The sequence below is a fragment of the Gracilinanus agilis genome, chromosome 2 (assembly GCF_016433145.1).
Source record: "Gracilinanus agilis isolate LMUSP501 chromosome 2, AgileGrace, whole genome shotgun sequence".
Classification (NCBI taxonomy): domain Eukaryota; kingdom Metazoa; phylum Chordata; class Mammalia; order Didelphimorphia; family Didelphidae; genus Gracilinanus; species Gracilinanus agilis.
This window is the reverse complement of record NC_058131.1, coordinates 155,116,768-155,140,184: the sequence shown is the minus strand read 5'-3', so window position 1 is coordinate 155,140,184 and position 23,417 is coordinate 155,116,768. Positions and strand designations below refer to the sequence as shown.

General features: G+C 39.1%; 1 protein-coding gene across 1 annotated transcript in view; it reads right to left on the bottom strand.

Annotated features, from left to right (window-relative positions):
- Window positions 1–19,880, bottom strand: part of EXTL3 (exostosin like glycosyltransferase 3) — a 36,367-nt gene extending 16,487 nt beyond the window's left edge. The window contains exon 1 of the mRNA XM_044660801.1: window positions 17,733–19,880. Within this exon, the coding sequence (XP_044516736.1) occupies window positions 17,733–19,880 (2,148 nt within the window). The remainder of the gene's footprint in view (window positions 1–17,732) is intronic.
- Between the last annotated feature and the right edge of the window lie 3,537 nt (window positions 19,881–23,417).

The window sequence follows — 23,417 nt, the reverse complement described above, 5'->3', positions numbered from 1 at the left end:
CTTGTTAGCAATAAAACCAAAGCATTTCAAAGAGGCACCCAACCCATTCATGTGCTTAGCCAAATGCCTAAGGAATGAGAATACTTGCGAGAATCTGACATCATCTCAACAGTCCCATACCAGCCAATGTCTCATTCATGTAAACAGCAAACAGAAAAAACTCCAGGACATACTAGCCTTCGAAAGAAAGTATTAAGTGATACCAGGTTGAGTTCTATGGAGGCCTTCTCAGAACAGGTAAAATGTAGCCAATACCTGATATTTCTTAGTGACTTGAAGAAAGGGCCATTATAGACATCTACTTCAAGACACAAAAGTCAAATGAGCAATCAATGCTAGAGCAATGCCAACCAGAGCTTTCTCCAGAGCCTTCAAAGTCACAAGTGGACATCTCTCCAACATCTCTAAGGAATGCATATGATAGATACCACCCTCACCATTCACAGATAAATAGAATAGAATTTAATGGAGATGGAAAAACATCAAGGAAGCTGTTCTTAATATAGTTTTAATTCTTCAGGATGAAGCATTGAAAGCAACTGCTGTTATCTGAGACCCAATTCCTAGACAAAGTTTTTGTGATGAGAAACTTGGTGCCTGAGGCTCAGGTCCAGGCTAAGGTCACATCAGAGGGGCAACCTACTGTCAGGGCACTCCATAGTTATGATGAAGGGCTGAAGCATTGTTGTTGTTTTGGGGAAGGGTTGGGAGGCTTTTTGAGGGGGGAGAGCTTGCAAGGTAGAAAAGTGAATAAAAGGGTAGGCCTGGAGTCAAGAAGACCTGAGTTCCAATCAAGTCCCAGATTACTAGCTAGGTAGCCCTAAGTAAACCACTTAACCTTTAACTGCCCCAGTTTCCTCAGCTATAAATAATAATAGAGATAATAACTGCTCCTACTTCCCAGGGTTGTTGTGAGGATCAAATGAGATAATATCAGTAAGGTACCTTGCTAAGCATATTACCTGGCACACAGCAGGTACTAAATAAATGCTATTACTTTTTTCCCCTCAGACAGTTCATGGAATCAAATAATATAAAGTGCCTACACATATAGCCACAGGTTCTGGAAAAAAAAATCTTTCAAATACAGATCTTAATCATGTGGTGGAAGTAAAGGGTTACAGTTTTGTTCTGGCAATACAGGTCAGAAGTCCACCTAGTTCTAGATCAATGATGCTTCAAAATTCCATACTATGGATAGCCCTGCCATGGAAGATTAGGTGCAGCCTCTCCACCTGCTTTTGAACCATATAATGTTTTAAAACATATTTTTAAATATTTATAGCCATGCTTTTTATAGTGGCAAAAAATTGGAAAATGAGGGAATGTCCATCGATTGGGGAATGGCTGAACAAATGTGGTATCTTACAGTGATGGCATACTATTGTGCTGAAAGAAATAATGACCTGGAGGAATTCCATGTGAACTGGAAGGACCTCTAGGAATTGATGCAGAGCGAAAGGAGCAGAACCAGGAGAACACAGAGGCTGATACACTGTGGTACAATCGAACATAATGGACTTCTCTACTAGCAGCAATGCAACGATCAAGGACAATTCTGAGGGAATTATGAGAAAGAACACTATTCACATTCAGAGAAAGAACTGTGGGAGCAGAAACACAGAAGAAAACATATGGTTGATCATGTGGTTCCATGGGGATATGATTGGGGTTTTGGTGTTAAAAGATCACTCTACTACAAATATAAATAACATGGAAATAAATTTTGAACAATGATACATGTATAACTCAATGGAATTGCTCATTGGCTCCAGGAGTGGGGAGGGAAGGGAGATGGGGAATCATGAATCATATAAGCATGGAAAAATATCCTAAATAAATAAATAAAATTTTAAAAATAAAATCAAATGCATTTTTAAAAATCCATAGGATTACAAAGGAAATCAATTATGTCTAAATAGTTATCAAAATATTAAAAACAAGTTTATATATCCCAAGTTAAGAATTCTTATCTCAGAAGTCAAATACTAGAAGAAATACAGGTTAACTGGGAATTCTGGGCAGTTGGGCTCTAGTCAATTGAAGTTTTAAATGGTAAAATATTATCTATCTTTGTTTTGTTGCTTGAATGTCTACATGTTCATGACTTACCTTCCCAGGTAGACTGTTACTTTACACTTACTTCTCTATATACCCTACCGTACCTCACCCAAAGAAACATTCTATCTTTAAAAGGAAAAAAGAAACAAATAATTCAGTATCATCTCATATTTATATAGTATATTTTAGTTTTACAAAGTGCATTCTTCATAACAATCCTGTGAGATGGTTAGTATAATTTCCAAATTTTACTACAGAGAAAAATCAATCAAATATTTATTAGGAATTTACTATATATCAGAGACAGTAGTAGGTAGTGACATTTTGAAGCATCCTTGCTCCAGAACTATGTGGCCTTATGGCCTGTATTTACTAGAACAGATAGCACCACGACTACCACATGCCCAGGATCTGGATCTGGAAGCCTTCTTGTTCTAGAACCTATGACTATATATGTAGGCACTGGGGATACAAAGATAGAAGAAAAAAAATTCCTATTCTCAAGATGCTTATAGTCTATGAGGGTACAACATGAACACAGATAAATAGTTATGAAATAAATTTAAAGTAACGGGAGAAGAGGGGGGAAGATCTCTAAGAACTGGAAGGAGGAAAAGCATTTTAAAAGTAGCCACTAAGCTGGTTTTGAAGACAGCTAGGGGACCCAAAAAGGGTGAAGAATGAGAACAGTTGAGACTATGTGGGAATTCTGAGGCAGGATAAGCAGAATATGGGGAACAACGAGGAGGTCAGTTTGGCTAAAGTATACAGGATATGAGTTGGAGCAATGTATAATTAGTCTGGCAATATAAGCTGCCACCATATTGCAAAGAGCTTGAAAAGCCAAACACAGGAGCTTACATTTTTTCATAGGGAACAGGAAGCCACTGAAACTTTCCAGGCAGGGGAGTGACACAGTAAGATCTATGCTTTAGGAACAGTAATTTGTGAAGAACAGATTGGTGAGGAAAAGCTGGGTGCAGGCACATTATGTCTATAGACCAGGTGAGAAATGCTGAGGACTCGGACTAAGGCAGTTGTAATGTGGAGAGAATTGAACAGATGCATCTGAATCCTCATTCACATGGGTATTTCCCTGCAACAATGAAGATAAGAACCCATCTACACCTTATCCTGGGGTAATTCCTAACCACAGCCTTCTATAATTCCTCACTATACAGAGGGCCTCCTCAAGGTCTGGATATTCTCTGAATATTCAGTGTGAACATGGAATCCTTCACCCACCCAAGACCAGCCTCACCTGCTTTTCTCATCACTTATTCCTTGGATGATATCTTATACACCATTCCTATCACTCTTAGTAATATATATATATATATATATATATATATATATATATATATATATATATATNTAGGAACAGTAATTTGTGAAGAACAGATTGGTGAGGAAAAGCTGGGTGCAGGCACATTATGTCTATAGACCAGGTGAGAAATGCTGAGGACTCGGACTAAGGCAGTTGTAATGTGGAGAGAATTGAACAGATGCATCTGAATCCTCATTCACATGGGTATTTCCCTGCAACAATGAAGATAAGAACCCATCTACACCTTATCCTGGGGTAATTCCTAACCACAGCCTTCTATAATTCCTCACTATACAGAGGGCCTCCTCAAGGTCTGGATATTCTCTGAATATTCAGTGTGAACATGGAATCCTTCACCCACCCAAGACCAGCCTCACCTGCTTTTCTCATCACTTATTCCTTGGATGATATCTTATACACCATTCCTATCACTCTTAGTAATATATATATATATATACTAGCCTACTTGCTCTCACCATGGGTCTCTCCCTTGTTCTTTAAGTCACCCACAGAGATAATGGCACTTCATATTCCATAGTCAAATAGCATCACAGGAAAAATACCAATGATAAAAGATAAGAGAGAAAGGGGAAGGAGAGGGAGAGGAAAAGAAAGTACAGATTATTAGGCTGATCTCTTCTGAGTGGTTATGAATCTCACTGTGGAAATTTTCTAGTATTCTAAGATTTATGCAATCAGCACAATGTCACCTACAAAGTGGAGCATCTTGGAAGATCTCATGGATCTCTAGGGAATCCTTGAGTCACTTGAATTCTGTAGAAGACATCCATCTCTGATGAACATGGAGGCTTGCTGAACAAAGTAATTTCTGTAGATGCAACTATCAAGCAATCCTTTGCAAGCCTGAAGTTGTGAGAGGGTGACCTGACCTGGTCACTCTGCTAGTAAGTGACAAGATATGAATGAATGAAGGTTATCTCCCAACTCCAAGTCCAGCGTTCTTTGCACCACCTAGTGCTGCTGCTATTTGACTAATTACCATAAATAAGAATACATGGAACAAGCTGCTACAGAAAATCAGATGATCATTTCAAAGCCAATGTAAATAATGTTTTAATTATCTGTTGTAGTTTAATTATCTTCTAAGCACCAAGTATAGCTACACGCTTATTTCTTTAAAATAGTTGTAGGCCTGGGTGTAGGAGGGTAAAATTGGCCAAGGCTGGGGTGGTGAAAGGTCAGGCTGCAGCTGTCCATACAGCTGCTCCCTTCAGGGGAGAAAGAGGAGAAAAACAGCTACATTTCTTACTATCACAGTATAAAAACAAGTCTGTTAAAAGCAATTTGGTGGGACTGCTTTGTGAGCCATTAAGAAATGGAAATTAGGTTGGATTTCATCCATGGACTATAGATTGCTTAATTCTGCATTAAAGGATGGAATTGCCACAGGATATTGGAATTCAGTATTATCTTCAGGGAAGGGAATAAGCAATTCAACCACAAAAGCAAAAGCAAAGTACAGAACATCTAAAGTGAACACAATGGTTGGACAACTGATTCAATTAGGGTTCCTAAAGAGGGAGGGAAAACTACACTAGGATTCCTTTCAATTCTCTAAATTTATAGCACAACTGTAGGATACAAAGATTAAAAAATCCCTACTATTGAGGGGTTTATAATTTAAGTAGGTTAACAGTATGCATTCTAAGCCATAATTCATGTGTCACTTTTGCCTGCTTGGGACATGACTAGTAAATATATTGAGGGGGGGGAGGGGAGTGGGGGACTAAAACAACAGCAACAACCTATCACCAATTTGGCCTAAAAAAAGGTTATGAGTTAGAAAATAAGATATGGGTCAATTTCTTTAGAAAACGTAAACAATCAAAAGTATGGGTTAGAGAACTAGGTTGAATAATGGAGGAAGCATACTGGACTTTGAGCCAGAAGGCTTGAGTTTGAAACCACCCTCAGACAAGCAGGTATATGACCCTGGCCAAATTATGTAATTTCTCTTGGTCACAGTCTCTATATCAATAAAGTGGGGATAGCATCATCTACCTCACAGGGCTGTTGTGAGAATCAAATGAGATACTCAATATAAAGCACTTTGGGAACTGTAAAGGGTTATATAAACATTGGCTATTATTATTATTCCAAGAATAAGGAGACAAAAACAAAAATAAAGTGAAAACTAACATTATAAAGGCTTCTTGGGACAACTAGCTGTCTCCAGGCTTAGAGACAGGAGGTCCTGGCTTCAAATCTGGCCTCAGACATTTCCCACCTGTGTGACCCTGGGCAAGTCACTTCACTCCAATTGCCTAACTGTTACTGCTCTTCTGCCTTGAAACTGATTCTTGGTATCAATTCTAAGAAAGAAGGTAAGGATTTAAAAAAAAAAAAAAAAAGGCTTCTCTGACAATGTGCTCTAAAACTATAGTTCAGAAGTCCTCAATAGGTTAGATACAAACCTGCATTGATAATCACTTGTTCATGGAGAATAACTGATTTAGAAGGACAACGATGCTCAATGATCCTTTCTTTAAGGACATGCAAATTAACAAATAAGAAAGAAAAAGAATGATAGGTTTAGGGTTTTCAAAATTACCACAAAACCATCAATATTTGTTGTTGTTCAGTCATTTCAATTGTGTTCTACTCTTTGAGATCCCATTTGGGGATTTCTTGGCAAAGATATTGGAGTGGTTTACCATTTTCTTCTCCAGCTCATTTTACAGATGAGAAAACTGAGGCAAACTGGGTTAAGTGACTTGCCCAGAGTCACACAACTAAGAAGTGTCTGAGGCCAGATTTAAACTTGGGAAGAGGAGTCTTCCTAACTCCAGGCTTCGCTTGGCACTTTAGCCACTCTTCTCCCTAGACTGCCAAGATCTAACACTATTGGATATATTATCATTGTCACACTGTGTCAATTTTGCATATAAACGTAGCAATTTTCCCCAACTCTATTTACCCTTGCTGTCATAGTAATAATGTATCAGCACTAAGCATATAGTAAGCACTTAATGAATGGCACTAAGTGAATGGGCAACATTCAATAATAGCTTTAAAAAAACAAACAAGAAAACTATTAGTGTCCAGATTGAATAGCTGGTGGACCATATTCTTCTATTTAGCAACACAAGTTATTCATTTTAGAGATTTAATTAATATTTCTACTTACCTATGACAAGATTTCTAAAACAAGTAGCATTTCTTTCACAATTATGTAGTCTACAAAAGCATAATGAGTTCACTACCTTTTCTTTGTAGCAAATCTCCCAGGGTGTAACAACCCAATCCTTCACAATCAGATAGAAATCAGGCCCCTAGGCTAGTTTATCCTTCTCCACAGGTAGATAACTCAAGACAATACAAACAAGGGTGATTCTGCAGCTGCTCCAAATCTCTAGAATACAGCTGATATATAATCAAAAAAAGGAGGAAAGATTTTCTGAAGGTCAGGAATTACACAGGTGGCTCAAAGTGACTCATGACCCCCAGCTTTTTAAAAACATGGTAAACACAATGAGATCAGAAATAGAACCAGGGGTTAAGAAGACCCATCACAACAACATCTTTCAAGAAATAGAAATTCATTTTTGGTGCTATGCAAGTATAAGATATTTTGCAAGTTTCGATCTTTGAAAACTTGTATTGTCCATACAAAATAGGCCCAATAACAGATCATTAAGTAATTTCCAAGTCAATAAATCCATTTTGTTTGCTTGCCTACAAATTAAACTCACTCATTCTCTTTACAGATTTAAAATAAAGGTTTAGAGGGCCCAATGTTATAGATGCCATTAAACACAGGAAGAAAGCCCAGTATTACACCTCTTTCACTAAATCATATGTAGCCTTCTACTTAGAAACAAAGAATTATAGGAATAGAATGAACATCAAAATAGATTAAAAGAAACCTCTTTTCCTTTGATCCAGATTTAGCCTCATACTAAGGTCTCCCTAGCACCTACTACATGTTGGAGTTATTGTAGGGAAAGAAAATAAATATAAGTTGAGGAAAATAAATATAAAAAGGGAAGGACCATATACTTTAATGCTGGAAGGGACTTTTAAAACATGATAAAGGATTAATATTCTTATTACTTTCTATATCCCATTTATAATTTCAAGTATAACTCTAGGACATTAAAGAGCAGCCTACCTTTTGGCTTATATGAGAAATCTCAAGGGAAAGATTAAGGACAAAGGTCTTTCACAGCAGTCTCAACATTTTTTTTTATCCCAATGAACTGATAAAGAAGATGGCCTTAGGTAAACATTACAGATAACAATATATCAGGTTATTAGCTCCAGCATCTCTTAAGTACAGCACTTTCTCTCTTTCTCTCTCTCTCTCTTTTTTTAAACCCTTAACTTCTGTGTCAGGTGGAAGAGTGGTAAGGGTGGGCAATGGGGGTCAAGTGACTGGCCCAGGGTCACACAGCAGGGAAGTGTCTGAGGCTGGATTTGAACCTAGGACCTCCTGTCTCTAGGCCTGACTCTCAATCCACTGAGCTGCCCCCTCAGCACTTTCTCTTTATATTTTTATATCTGTAAAGAAGATTACCATAGAAGTATGAAAACCCACAGAGAACTGAGTCTCCTCACTTGTAAAATAAAGGAAATATCTATGATGTCTAGGCTGTTGTGAAGGTCAAATAAGATCACGGTCATAAACATTTTTTCAATTAAACAGTGGGATAGGAAGTTGTAAGTAGGCCTGGAGATACTACAGTATATTACCAACCTGGTCACTCTAATACACTTACTCTTGTTTCTTACCTTCTGTCCCACCCTCCCTATCATCTACTCCTGGAATTTCTGCATCCCAAAGAAATACAGGCAATATTTTAAGAAACTGATCAACAAACACAGAGGTAGGTCATGGAACAGCCAGAAGGTCATATTCATAAAGCATTTTATAAACCTTAAAGAACTAAGTGCCAGTTAAGTTTTTGTTATCATTACATTAGGGGGCATTATACTCAAGAGTTTCAAGCTTGGCCAATTGATCTCTCTCAACTTTGCCTTCAACAAGCTATCTGGCTGGCCATGGCCAAGACCTTTAACATCTCAGGGCCTTAGTTTCCCCAAACAGGTATGATATGAGCATTAAGGTCCCTGATGTTAAATTCAGAATAGTTAAAATTAACTAACTATGCAGTCAAAAGAAAGCTATTTAAACACCATTCCATTTCAAACTATTCTAAACTAGTTTTCAGTTTGCCTAGTGTTTGTTATTGTTCCCAACAATTTCCTCATTCCTATTCATCCCACTTGTTAAGTGAAAAGAAAGCCACAGTTCTAAACTATTTGACAAAAGATAGTTAAATTAAATAAAGATCAAATCTTTATATAATTTTAGTCCTGAAAATTTTACACATGGTCTTTCCCTCTCAATGTGATACAGAAATCTTTTGATTCTAAATTAGTTACTCTCATTTTTTCTTGAAGTTTTTTGGTAGGACAAAAAAGATAAATGGAATTATTAATTGTCCTGAGTGTTGTGTTATCTTAACCATTACTTTAAACCCAGTTAAAAGAACTGACATACTTCCTGGAACACAATGAAATCCTTACCATTTTATGACTTAGAAGCAATTCACGCCTGGAATAGCACTGATGATGATGGAGTTTGATTTGAGTAACTACTTAATAAGCTCTCGATTCCCTTGTGCTCCTCTCTATTTCCAGTACTAACAACCCAGTGTATCAAGTTGCAACCACCCCAGACTATTGCTGTTGTCATCCCACCTTGACTCTCTCCTCCTTCCAATCTGACCTTCATATCATTGTCAGAATAATCTTCCTGAGGCAGAGATCTGCTTATACATTGTTTCTTTACTCAAATATCTGCAGTGGCTCAATAGTGCTTCTTCAATAAAGTTGAAACTCTTTTGTCTAGAATTCAAGGCCCTCTAGATTCTGGCCATGCCCTCCCTTCCCAGCTTTATCTCAAATCACTCTCCTACATTGCCTCTAACCCTTAAGCCCTAAATGGTCTCTTTCTGTCCTCTGACCTTGCTTCATTATGGATTACTTTGGCCTCCCTCACACACTCAACAGTCCAGAATGCCAGCTGGCTTTCTCTGTTCCTCACACACAACATAGACCCCAGCTCCTCCCTGCAGCCCCTTTCACTGACAATGTTCCACAATTCACACGCCACCATCTCACAGAATTCCTCACCTGGTTCAGGACTCAGCTTAAGTATAATCCTCTACCTGAAGCCTTTCCTGGTCCTCCCCAACTGTTGCTGCCCTTTCTTCCTAACTGCTTTTTTATGTTGCATTTATTCTGCAGAAACTTAAAGTGTGTTGTCTTCCTCAGCGGAATTCAAGGTAGCTAATAAATATGTGATCAACTTTCCCCACCTGAGTACACTGTTCCTCATGATACCCAGGCTCCTCTTTTTGACCTGCTGATTTCCTACTGAGGCATCAAAGGCCACCTCCTCTATGGAGTCTTCCTTGATCTTCCCTAGTCAATAACAATCTTCCCCTTAGACTTCCTTCCTAGGTTTTGTATCCCTAATGCACTAGTCAAGTAATGATGAACATCAGTTGTCTTTGGTAACTTTTATCCTTCCTAAAATATAAAGACCTTATCTCACCTAGACTTTATATCACCCTCATTGCCTAGAATTGTGCTTTGTACATAGTGGAGTCTTAAAAAAATTTTCCTGAATAAATCTATATATACCTATCTATATATACATATATATATCAGCAGTTATACAGATATAAGATTGTGATTCTCTTATGGATATAACTTTGCTAATGATTAATCTTAAAATAAAAGGAAAAAATTTAAGATCCTAAAATGAAGAAAAATGTTTCTAAGTAAGGTACTTTTCATTTCTTGTGAGGGGCTTAAAACCCTGGACAAATCACATAACAGGAAGACAGTATGATCTTGCCAGTAGAACTGTAAAAAAGCATTAAAAGCCTAATTTCTGGAAGTAAAAAGAATTTCAGGTGTGTGTATATACATAAATGTATACACACCCAACTATATTATAAATGAAGTAAGACAATATAGTTCCCTGTTATGTGTTGTATCCCTGCCTCTCTGAAGCCTTTTTGCTTATAAGGGTATTCTTATCCCTTGACACAGTGGCCAACACATAGGAGGTGGGTAATAAATGCTTTATCCATTCTATGCGTGTACCCACACTGCCTTTTAAGAAAGGGAGAGGTGGGGCAGTTAGGTGGCTCAGTGGATTGAGTGCCAGGCCTAGAGATGGGAGGTCCTGGATTCAAATCTGGCCTCAGATACTTCCTAGCTGTGTGACCCTAGCCCTTACCACTCTTCTGCATTAGAGCCAATACACAGTACTGACACTAAGAGGGAAGGTAAGGGTTTAAAAAAAAAAAAAAAAGAATGAGACACGGGGAATCTGAGTGGTACAGTGGATAGAGAATCATGTCTATAGACAGGAGATCCTGGGTTCAAATCAGGTCTCAAACATTTCCTAGCTATATTACACTTAACCCCAAATGCCTAGCCCTTACTGTGCTTCTGTCTTGGAACCAATGACTAGTATTGATTCCCTTTTTTTAACCTATCCCTTCCATCTCAGAATCAATCAATATTTAAATTCTAAAAAAGAAAAACAGTAAGGGCTAAGCAGTGGGGGTTAAGTAACTTGCCCAGGGTCACACAGCTAGGAAGTATCTGAGGCCACATTTGAACCCAAGACTTCCCATATCCAGGTCTGGTTCTCAATCCATTGAGCCAACTAGGGGCTCCTCTCTTCGTATTGATTCTAAGATAGAAGGCAAAAAAAAAAAAATAAAATGAACAGTTAATCTTTCTAATTTCATCATGCCAAACCAAGAACCTATAATAGTTTCACATTGCCAAAACCACTCAAGGTCCTCCATAAATGGGTCCTATTTCTCTTAGCTTTCCTTGCTCCAATATCCTCTATTTTGGACAGACTAGAATACTGACTAAATGTGCACTAACACTTCTACACACATGCCTTTCCTCATGGTATTCATGACATGAAGGGAAAAGAGCAATGCATTAGAAGTCAGAGGCCTGGGATTTGAATCCTGGTCACTTTTCTTTCAGCTTCCTTCAAAATGCTCACCTCCATCAGATGGTTATTGCCTAAAATTCCAGCCAAAAATGCCCTCAGCCCTTCCAGACTACCTACAGCATATAAAATCACAGAAAAATCTTAGAATTTTCCTAATCCAATTCCTTTATCTTACATATGAAGAAGTCAAGGTCCAGGGAAGTTAACATTTATATTATTTTCCCTGCACCTGAGATTATATTAAATATAAAGCCTTGGTTCATATTGTTTTGTATGTAAGTTCTAATTCCTCAATAAATCTAAGTCCCTTGAGGGTAGGATCATCTCCTGTCTTGAGCAACCTTCTCTGGCTGCAGCACTGAACTGGCCATGAGGAGTGATCAATAAAGGCTTCCTGGACTAAAGCTGGATGAAGTACCCAAATGGTTCTGTGCCAGTTATATAACTTCTCCCAATGTTCTCAGCCAGTAAAAGAGTGGGGCAGGTGCCAAACGAGGCACCTCAATAACCAAGTTCCTGCCATCTTAGTACTCAGTTCAAGTATTGGCAAGAGGGAGTGGTTTTGGCAAGAACAGTTAATTTAATAATCATAAATCAGGACCCCTGCCATTGGTGCTGGTGTTCTATTTTTCCTGGACCAAGACCTTAAGATAGCAGCCTTTCAGTCAAGAAGCATTTACTACAAGGTTTCTGTTTATCTAGCATTTTACTCTGCGTGGCAGGCAGGTCCAAAGTCAAGAAGGCCGTCAGTGTAGTGTCCTGTGCCAGAGACTCTTTTATGAACTTCACTAAAGCCCCATCCTCTGCAAGAAGCTTTTCCCAGTCTTCCTTGATCTTATTGTCTTCCCTCTAAAAACACCTTTAATTTATTCTGAATATATCCTGTGTGTACATAGTTGTCTCCCCCATTAGATTGTGAGGGTTTCTTTAGAGGATTTTATTTTATTTTATTTTATTGCCTTTCTTTGTAACCCCAGCATATAACAAAGTGCCTAGCATGTAGTGGGTACAAAATAAATGCTAGTTGGTCAGCTAACTGAATGAATACTCTTTTGTCATTTATGCCTAGAAAGACGTGTCCAATCAAGTTTTGTAGCTGGGTCTGCAGGAAGAGTGGACAATACCAGCAGAATGAAATAGGGCAGGGGTTATGCAAAGAATGAATAAAAGGATGAATGTGGGACTAGAAAGGATCACTCATGAAAGAACTAAATGTTAATAGATGGGAAAAGGATCATAGGTTTTAGGGCAAAAAGGGACTAAAGGATGATATAGCCTACTTACTTCATTTTGTAGATAAGAAAACTGAGGTGGATAGTTGAACTGTTATCACCCATGATCACATACATAGTAACAGAGCCAGAATTTGATCATACTCCTGACACCAATTCCAATCAGTTCCCTTCTCTGCCTGCCTCCACCTACTTCTCCTTTTTGCTTTCTCTCTCTATGTATCTGTCTGTTCACCTCTCTCTCTCTGTCTCTCCTCTCGCTCTCTTCTCTCCCCTTTTTTTCTTCCCCTCTCCATCCTCATTCTGTTCCTTACCATTTCTTATCTTCTTCTCCTATATGCCAGCCTTTACAACCTTGGATTTGTTTCACATGTCACCATACTAAAATCAAACTGGTTAGAACTGGTAGAGGTAGGAATGACAGCAAAAAAGAGATTGTAAATGAAGGTTAAGTCACACAGAGTTGTACCATTATATTGCATACTGATCGATCTCAAACTTAACTAGAGCCAAAAAAAAAAAAAAAAGTACAAAACTCAGGAGATGAATTTTAATTGGAGGGCAACAGGAAAAATAAACCCAACCAGTGAAATGAAATCATGTGAATCCTATGGCCTGGTCAGCATGGGTTATCACAGAAAGAAAAGTTGAATATATATGCTTATATACCTTTAGTCAAACTCTATATTAAATACTAAGAATGAATTTTAATCTAGTTTATATTTGCTGGATTATGAAGGAAAAACATTAAAAGGGAAAAACGTTAGAACAGCTCACACTTATATAGTGCTTTAAGTTTTACAATAATATTCCTTACAACAACTCATCAGGTTATTGATGGTATACTTCTAGCTTTACAGATGAAGAAAATGAGGTTCCGAAAGATTAATGACTTCCCTAAATCATGCAGATAGTAAACACTAGAGTCATGACCCCAGGCCCTCTGATTCCAATAATCCAGAGTCTATTTTGTTCCACCAAAGCATGATTTAGTGTAAAGGTACATCTGTGAGCTCACATCAGTATCAGCATTCCCTGAAATCTATATCTAGCATTGGTGATCTCCAATTACTTCACATTAGCAAAAGGCAAAAATGGCACAAAATTCAGTAGAGATGAGTTTAAATTAGAAAGGGCCAAAAATGACACTGTCATTAGGAAATGTCTGACATTTCTCTGGATGTGTGGAAAAGAAAATTGTTGATATATTTGCAAGAGGATGTCAAGGGGCCAGAAGTTTTCATCTATTTAGAGATCTGGTCTTACGTTAAGAATATCTATGTAGCAATGCCTTCAGTTTAGAAATAGTTGCATTATTCTCTTTTTTTTTAAGAGTTAGGAAAAAAATCACTCACTAATCTGAACTGAATAAGCTTTTCAGAATGGCCACCTCTCTGGCAAGAGCCAACATTCCTCTGAAGCATTGTGCTCATTGGAATGAGTTCAACAGGGATCAAAGAGTACCACTTACTTCCCAACAAAGTTAAAGGAAAGGATTAGTTCTGATGAGTTATTTGGTGGCTTCTATTCATTGTTGACCTTTATTCATCAGCTCTTCCACCCCTAGGGACTCATAGCAAAATTAAAGAACTAAGGAAAACTGGATACTAATTAGTTGCTCTCCCATTTCTGAAACACCTACTCTTTGGAAACTAAACACTCCCAAAGTTTCAATCACACTCATGAAATTCCAAGTGATAATAGATAAAACTTATTTGGAAATAAGACTGTGAAAGAAGTAAGCAGTTTATAAAAGTTCCCCTGTTGTATCTGATAAATTATAGTGCCAAAGACTTCTAAATGAGCACAATGGGCTCTAAAACAAATTCAGGAGCTAAACAATAGAATACAAAGAAGCTAGAAGCAAGTGACAAAACTGAAAGGAACAAGGACAGATGGCTATTGTAGAATAGAGAATGAGGAAGACTGAAAGAGTTAGGGAGTATTGGCTATGAGATATGTGTAACTGGGTAGAGAATGAAAGGATACTTGTAAATTTAAGTGAGCTATTCAGAAAAACACTTTGGAGTCTCTGATCAAGATTGCTGCTTCCCTAGTCTTTCACTGCCTTCCCAACTTCTCCCTCTACCATTTAGTAACTATGACAGTATTATGTTTCTCCATAACATATTTGTTTTTTCTCATCTCAGAAAAGTATGATGGAATGTAACAGTGGACTTAGTATCAGAAAGCTCGAGTTCAAGCTTGGTTCTGTAACTTTATAGCTGTAGCTGGTAACATCCTATTAGCATAAAGTGAAACCCTCTGAGTCTGTTTCCTCATCTCTAAAATGGAAATAATAACACTTGCACTATTTATCTTATAAGGTTGCTGTGAGGATCAAATGAGATAATGTATATAAAGCATTTTCAAACCATAAAGCACTGCCAATAGAAGCTACAGCTGTCACCTCCTCTAGTTACACACATACATATCATTTTACCTACAGCGATTGAGCTATTTTCTATTATAATACATAGCCCTTCTCAAGAAAATAAAATTAATTTTAAAAGAACAATCCAGAGAGCCTAGCATTGGCAAACTATAAATCCCATTAATATATCACTAACCCCCTTAACTTCCCTAGAAATAAAATCTACAACTTAAGAAAAGAATAATCTATATTTACCTATCTTATTTTCCTTAAAAAATCATCTCCTAGAACCATGTTGGAGAACCAATGGCACATGTGCTAGAGGGAGCTGCTCCCTGACCCCTCTCCACATGCACCTGAGGACATTTCTCACAAGAACCGTCTCTCAGCCCAGCAGCCCATTGGGAGCACTTCCTCCTTCCCCTGTCTAGGGCAGGGCTAACATGCAGTGTGAGGGTTGTAGTTTGGGCACTCAATCTCTAAAAGGTTGGCCATCATTGCTGAAGAAGAATAGATTTTGGGGTTGGATTTTCAATATAATAACCACACACACACACACACACACACACACACACACACACACACACACACACACACCAACACATGCTAGGTACTCAATAAATGTACCTATGTGTACTGCTAACAATACTGCATTGCTGTTCAATTGTTTACATTCATGCCTGACTCTTTGTGATCCCAGTTGGGGGGCTTTTTGGCAAAAATATTGAAGTGGCTTGGCTTGCCCTTTCTTTCTCCAGCACAGTTTACAAATAAGGAACTGAGGCAAACAGGGTTAAGTGATTTGCCCAGGGTCACATAGTGGGAAGTGTCAGAGGCTAGATTTAAACTTGGGAGGAGGAATCTTCCTGATTCCCATTCCAGTGCTCTATCCACTCACCCCCTCGTGCCCTAAACAGGACTTGTAAGACAAAGAAAATCTAGAAGCCTAAAAAAAAAGAGAACAATTTATTTTTTCCTAACAACGGTGAGTGACAAGTATTTGAGGGTGGATGGAAGAAATATTCAGTCATACCATTTACTCCGGGCTCTATTAAAGAACCTATTCTATGACCTGATCCTCTCCTTTTGGCTGCTAGACTGTATTAGCAAAGGCCTAAAAAAGTTTAATGTGGTCAAAAGATGTGGGTACAAATTCCAACTGACACAATCCTTACACCAGAGGGCAAATCACTCAACTGCTCTATTACTTTCTTCATCTATAAAATGTATATAACAATACAATTTATACTTCAATCAGATGGGAGAGCATTTTGCAAACCTTAAAGCACTATCTATAATAAGCATATGTGCATATATATATATGTATAGACATACATATATATGTATGCATATACATGGATTTTGTGATTACAGTGTCTAAGATTATTTTTAAAGCCTGGTAATTACAAGTTCTGGAAATTCAGTGGGTAGAAAAATAAACTACACTTCTTTGTGATTCTCAAATGAAAACTGGAAGACATCAATTATTATACTGACAAGGTCACTCAATAAAGTGTTAATGTGAACAATAGAGGGAGTTGGGAAGAGCATTGCTAGATTAAATTCTCAGTTCCTCTTGGGTTCTGGTTCTAATTCCACTAAAGAGAAAATTTTTCTCTAGTTTGAGAACTGGAAGGGACTTTGCCTATCATCTAGTTCATTCTGCAATTCAGGACACTGAGGCTCAGACAATTTATGTATTACGTAGCAGAAGTAGAAGTCAAACCCAGACCCTCCTAATTACAAATTCAGTGTACTTTCCACTATACCACATACCTTTTATTCGGGAGGCTGGATAAATAAGACACTCCCTACCATGTGGTCAAACTAAAGAAGCAAAGCCTGCAGGTACAAGAAACAGAACTGTTTGTGTATCTTCTTATAAGGCAGAACTACATACATCCTAAATGATGTCAATCTGTCCTGAAAGGATGAAATTCCTGTATCTTTTTATTGATTAATTTTTTAAACTAGATTGAATTAATCATCTCTGTTGTGATCATTTAAAAAATAAATTCGGGGCAGCTGGGTAGCTCAGTGGAGTGAGAGTCAGGCCTAGAGACAGGAGGTCCTAGGTTCAAACCCGGCCTCAGCCACTTCCCAGCTGTGTGACCCTGGGCAAGTCACTTGACCCCCATTGCCCACCCTTACCAATCTTCCACCTATGAGACAATACACCAAAGTACAAGGGTTTAAAAAAAAAACAACAAAAAACAAAAAACAAAAAATAAATTCAACAGACCATTACTGATATAAGATTCCCTAATTTAAGAATGAAATTGAATTTGCTTATAGGAAGTTTAGAGGACAATAAGAGACTGTTGGAAGTCTTTGTTATAACAATCTGCATAGTCCTACTAATCTTGTTTTGGACAGGTACTTAAAAACAGAGATTCAGAATCTCCAAACCCCAAATTTTAAACTCTCCTTTTTCATGAAAGGCCATGCCTTTAAACAGTATTTCTTCAAACAGCCTCATTAAAAACTTCTTAATGAATAAATATGGGAAAATGTTAGCTCTGCTAATATCAGATCTACAGAGCTTTAGGAATAACTGGAAGAGTAAGAAATAAGCAGAGTATGTAAAGTATGAAAACTGAAGAGAAGTGAAATCTATAAGATGTTATGGAGGGAAGGAATGTCAACAAGGGAAACTGAGGAACATGGATAGGGCAGTTCTTAAAGGTCCAAAGAAATCTGCTAGTGCTATTTCTCAATTACCATAATGGGGACGCCAATGTCAGGCCACAGGAGGTCCTCTGATGGAAGCTTTGGGGAGTTCCACACAACCACCACTTTATTCAGATAAGGGAGGCCATTCAACCTCTCTAAGGAGTTCATGAGCACTTCCTCTCGTTCATAAGTCAACATCACCACTGTGAACTGCTCTCTTGGAACATTGCCTCCAAGTGCTGCCTGGAACTCCTTGCCAGAACCTCCTGCTCCTCCACCAATGGGTCTGAATCCAGTGCCAGAACCAAGAAATTTGGCCTCTGAAGGCAAAACAGGGTCAAAAGGTGTGTGTGGGAAAAGATGAAAAGGTCCTGGGGCCGAGTTCCAGTTGCGATAAAGATCAGTGGCAGTCAATGTAAAGTTGCGGAGGTATTTAGGAGAGGCATAGGGCGGTTCTGTTTCCACTGGCCCCAGGTCCAGATCCCCATTGTCTGCCATGTTGGGGTCAGTGCCTGCTGCTTTGCCTGAGCGATGGGGAATCTCAACCGCTGCCTCTTCATGGATGGGAGCAGCTGGGATCTGGATGTGAGTCCTAACCACAGCCAGAACTGTGTTGAAGATACTGTCAGCTGTGGAGAAGTAAGTTTCCCAAACAAAGCGCCCTTGTCGCCTCATGGCCAGCAGGTCACTGTCCGAGAGGCTGCGCAGCAGAAAGTGGACCTCTGTGACCCGTGGCTTGGGCACCACCAGGGCAGCCTCATTCCACCGTAACATATCCTGGTAGGGAAGCTGCACCTGCTCCCCCAGCACTACCGGAATCGCTCCTACCTCTAATGCCTCAAAGAGCCGCGTGGCACATCCGGCAGAGATCACCAGGTGCGGGTCACCGGGCGTGATAATCAGAGCGAAGGTGGAAAGTTTCAGTAACTCGAGGCGGTCTTCCCTCTCCCCACACAGTGCCCACTCAGTAGGCAGGCTAGGTTTAGGTTGGTTCTTGCAGGTAAACTCTGCCAGCACCTGATCTAGCTTGCTGTCCTGCACTGCCTTCAGGGTGGCAATGATACGGTCATCGTAGTCAGCCGGAGGGTCCCCTTCCATCTCCTCTTCGAAGGAGCGTGCCTCCTGAAGACTGGACCGCAGAGACTCAATTTTCTCACCTTGGAAGCTGAAGAGATACTTCCGCTTGACTGGAACCTGTGGAGGGATCTCCAGGAAGTTAGGCTCGGACATGGCATGGACTAGTGGGGATATGACTATATCAAAGCCAGGTCGGTACTGAGCGGCATAAAAGGTGGACTGGGCTACCATGGCTCGACTCGTACTGACATTATACAGTAAATTCTGAGTATTTGATTTCCATGACAGGTTGATGAGGAGGTGGTTGTGCCCGTCTCTCCGCCAATGGGGCAGAGAGTACAACTGTTGCTCCAGCTCAGCAGGCCGCAGTCCCAGGGGCTCCTGCAGTTCTCCCACCAGAATCACATAAAGGCAGGCAATGTCTGCATTCTCTGTGACGTAGACATTGGTGCGTGCTGTGGCCTGAAAAGCCTGCTTGACCAGGGGGTCCAGATAGCTGCCAAAGGCCAACTGGTCACTATCATAGACAAAGACTGGGAAGCCAGAAGTGAGAGGACAACGAGAGTAGTCAAAGCAGTTGTGGAGCCTGCAATTATGTAGAAGTTTAGGGGGAGGCAGGCCTATGTCGTCTTTTTCTGGCAACAGTCGGATAGGCAAGGAGAGTTTAGGCTGATTTTGGGCCATCAGCTCTTTGTAGGAATGTTCAGTCTGGCTGATGACATTCTTGAGCTGAAGTAGGTCTTGTTTGGCATTCTCAATACTCTTTTTACAGGCTTCAATCTTCAGGTTGAGTTTGGCAATTTCACTGTTCAGCTCCTGCCGTTTGGCTTCGAGCTGCAAGAGTTCTTCACTGACTGACTCACGGATGCGACAAAGGTCTAATACATGCTTCACCTCACACAGCTCATTGCCAGCTCGTGGCCCAAAGATTCGTTTGCCTGCCTCGTCTGCCTCATCCAATGTAGTCAGATAGTAGTGAGCAATAAGGGGGAAGAAAACCAGAATGATGAAGAGTGTAAAGCTGAGCCACGTAAGTCGGATGCGATTGGACCATCGCAGCATCCAGGTTTGGCCTCCATTCCCCACTCCCCCATTCCGCAACATGGTATAGCCTGTCATAAGTCTCTGTGTGACACCTGCCCCCTCTGATCACGTTGGGTCAGTAGCCATAACCACATAAGTTTCCACTAAACAGCTCAACCTGTTCCTCACTCCTCTCCTGAAAAGTTAGTGCATTGTCTCTACAAGGCACCAAATAAAATGGAAATTTCATTTTCCTCAGCTGTAATGGAAATGGTCTCTGACCCTCTTCCTGCAGGCTTTAAGCTGTGACTGTCCATCAAGGAACATGCCCTCAATCTCTGTCAAACAGGCAGAGAGGCCATGTTGCTGTCGTAGGGAAAGAGAGATCTCTGCCAATGACACCCAGGAAAAACACCCTGGAATCAGGTAGTCCTGCTCAGCTGCCATGGCTCTTGCCTCTTGATGCCGCTGAATGAAGAATACACATAGTTGGTATCCACAGCTGGATGGATTATGAACAAATTCTGGTTTCTGTCTTGGCACTGCTTCTTCTACTGCTAGCGATAGGAGGTGGTCAGGCCTGAAAAAAGAGAAGAAGCATAGTCAGTCTTGCAGAAATTATGAGCACAGCTTGGAAGCACTACAAGTCCAATGTTTTGTGTTGTCGTTATTGTTTTTTAATTTGCTATGGGGATCTGACCTCAGACACCTCCTAGCTAGGTGACCTGAGCAAGTCACTTAACTGCAATTGCCTAGCCCTTACTGCTCTTCTGTCTTGGAACTGATACTTGTATTAATTCTAAGACAGAATATAAGGGTTTTAAAAAATTATGATGGGGAATGACAATAATGAAAGCTTCCGCTCCCCTAAAACAAAACAAAACAAAAAAAAAATGAAAAAACCTTCACTCTCCACTATGATTTCCTTTTGTTAAGATCAATAAAAACTCCACCCTTAATCTTAATTGAATCTAGAGCATCAATACAGAATTTTAAGAAGGAAGATCAGTCATCTTTTAGAATGCAAAGAAGCTTCACTGACAAGGTAAAAAATAAGCCATAAATAAAGTTTAAGAAAAAAAAAACAACTTCTGATGTTTGTTCAAAAGAGGGTCAACCAGGAAGGCAAGGTAACTAAGGCATATATATGCCAAGATGAATAATTAAAGGAAATGGAGACATTTATTACAAAGTCTTTTAAAGAAGTGATAGCTATATTAGAAACTCAGGTAAAGGCCTATCTTAGTACTGTTTGACCAGATCTCAGATATCATACCTAAAGTCAAAAAGGCAAAACTCTTGGGTGAAGGCCTAATGCCATTCTGATACAAGTCATGCTGAATACTGAAAGGATTAGACTTCAGAAGCCAAACCCAACTTAGAAATGAGGCATGCTTTCTCTTTTGAGAGTGTCTCATCCTCTGCCATTTTGGGGGTTTAACTATTGAGTTGATATTATATATGAGTTGAGGCAAGTCTCTGGGACTCAGACTTCTAACTACTCCAGTTCTCCAACTTTTGCAAAAAGAATACTTCACTTATCTATGGGCATAGGACTGAGGAGGGTAAAGGCTCCAAGCAACTAGTACTTAATGGTTTAGTAAATTTGTATCTCATTAATCTGAGTGATTCAGAATTTATATCTCCCAGAGGAAAAAGACCTTTTTTCTTGCTTCATCTTACTGTAATCTCATCCATATACAATTGAATCTGCAACTGCCCAGGCTATGTCCTCAATTAGTCAACAAGCAGTATTAAGTGTCTCCTACGTGCCAGGCACTATGCTAAACCCTGGGAATACAAAAAAAGCAAGAGATAGTCCTTGATCTCAAAAAGCTCAGTCTTATAGGGTAGCCATCAACAAAACAGCTGTAAATAAAATATAAACAGTAAAATACAAATAATCTCAAAAGGAAGGCATTCATTAAAGAGGAATGGGAAAACCTTCTTGAAGAAGGTAGGATTTCATCTAAGACATGAAGGAAAGCAAAAAGTCAGAGATGAAAAGGAAGAGAATTCTAGGCAGTAGTCCAGGCAGGAAGGGATGAAAGCCAGCACTTGGCAGTGTCAGGAGAGAGGGAGGGCGTATACAAAAAATGTTATTAAAATATAAAAGACAAATCTTAGCAACTGAGTAGGTATTGGGGTAAGAGGGATGAGAGGGATGAGAAGGATGAGAGAGGGAAGATCAAGGATGACAACTAAGTTGGCAGAGCTGGTAGACATCTTACCCTTGATAGTAAGAGGGAAATTCAGAAGTGAGTAGGGTTTTTTTATTTTACTTTATTTATTGATCAAGACCTATTTCCATATTATTGATATTTGCAATAGAGTGATCATTTAGAGTCTACATCCCCAATCATATCCCCATCGAACCAAGTGATCAATCATACGTTTTTCTTCTGGGATTCTACTTCCACAGTTCATTCTCTGGATGTGGATAGTGTTCTTTCTCATAAGTCCCTCAGAATTGTCCTGGATCATTGCATTGTTGCTGGATCATTGCACTGCTGCTAGTAGAGAAGTACAATATGTTCCATTGTGCCACAGTATATCAGTCTCTGTGTACAATGTTCTGCTCCTTTTGCTCTGCATCAATTCCTGGAGGTTGTTCCAGTTCACATGGAATTCCTCCAGTTCATTATTCCTTTCAGCACAATAGTATTCCATCACCAACAGATACCACAATTTGTCCAGCCATTCCCCAATCAATGGATACCTCCTCATTTTCCAGTTTTTTGCCACCACAAAGAGTATGGCTAAAATATTTTTGTATACATGTTTTTCCTTATTATATCTCTGGGGTACAAACCCAGTAGTGGAATGGCTGGATCAAAGGGCAGGCAGTCTTTTAAAGTCCTTTGGGCATAATTCCAAATTGCCTTCCAGAATGGTTGGATCAATTCACAACTCCACCAGCAATGCATTAGTGTCCCAATTTTGCCACATCCCCTCCAATATTTATTACTTTCCTTTGCTGTCATATTAGCCAACCTGCTAGGTATAAGGTGGCATCTCAGAGTTGTTTTGATTCACATTTCTCTAATTATAAGAGATTTAGAACACTTTTTCATATGCTTATTGATAGTTTTGATTTCTTAATCTGAAAATTAGTTATTCATGTCCCTTGTCCATTTATCAATTGGGAAATGGCTTGAAATTTTTGTACAATTGATTTAGCTCCTTATAAATTTGAGAAATTAGACCTTTGTCAGAGGCTTTTGTTATAAATTTTCCCCCCAATTTGTTGCTTCCCTTCTAATTTTGGTTGCATTATTTTGTTTATACAAAAAACTTTAATTTAATGTAATCAAAATTGTTCATTTTAGATTTTGTAATATTCTCTATCTCTTGCTTGTTCTTAAATTCTTTCCTTTCCCATAGATCTCACAGGCATACAATTCTATGTTCATCTAATTTACTTATAGTTGCCTTCTTTATATTTAAGTCATTTACCATTCTGAGTTTATCTTGGTGTAGGAAGTGAGATGCTGATTTAAACCTAATCTCTCCCTTACTGTTTTTCAATCTTCCTAGCAGTTTTTGTCAAATAGTGGGTTTTTGTCCCAAAAGCTGGGATCTGGGTAGGGTTTTATAATGAGTTATGATAATGATAAAGATAATGTGTTCAGT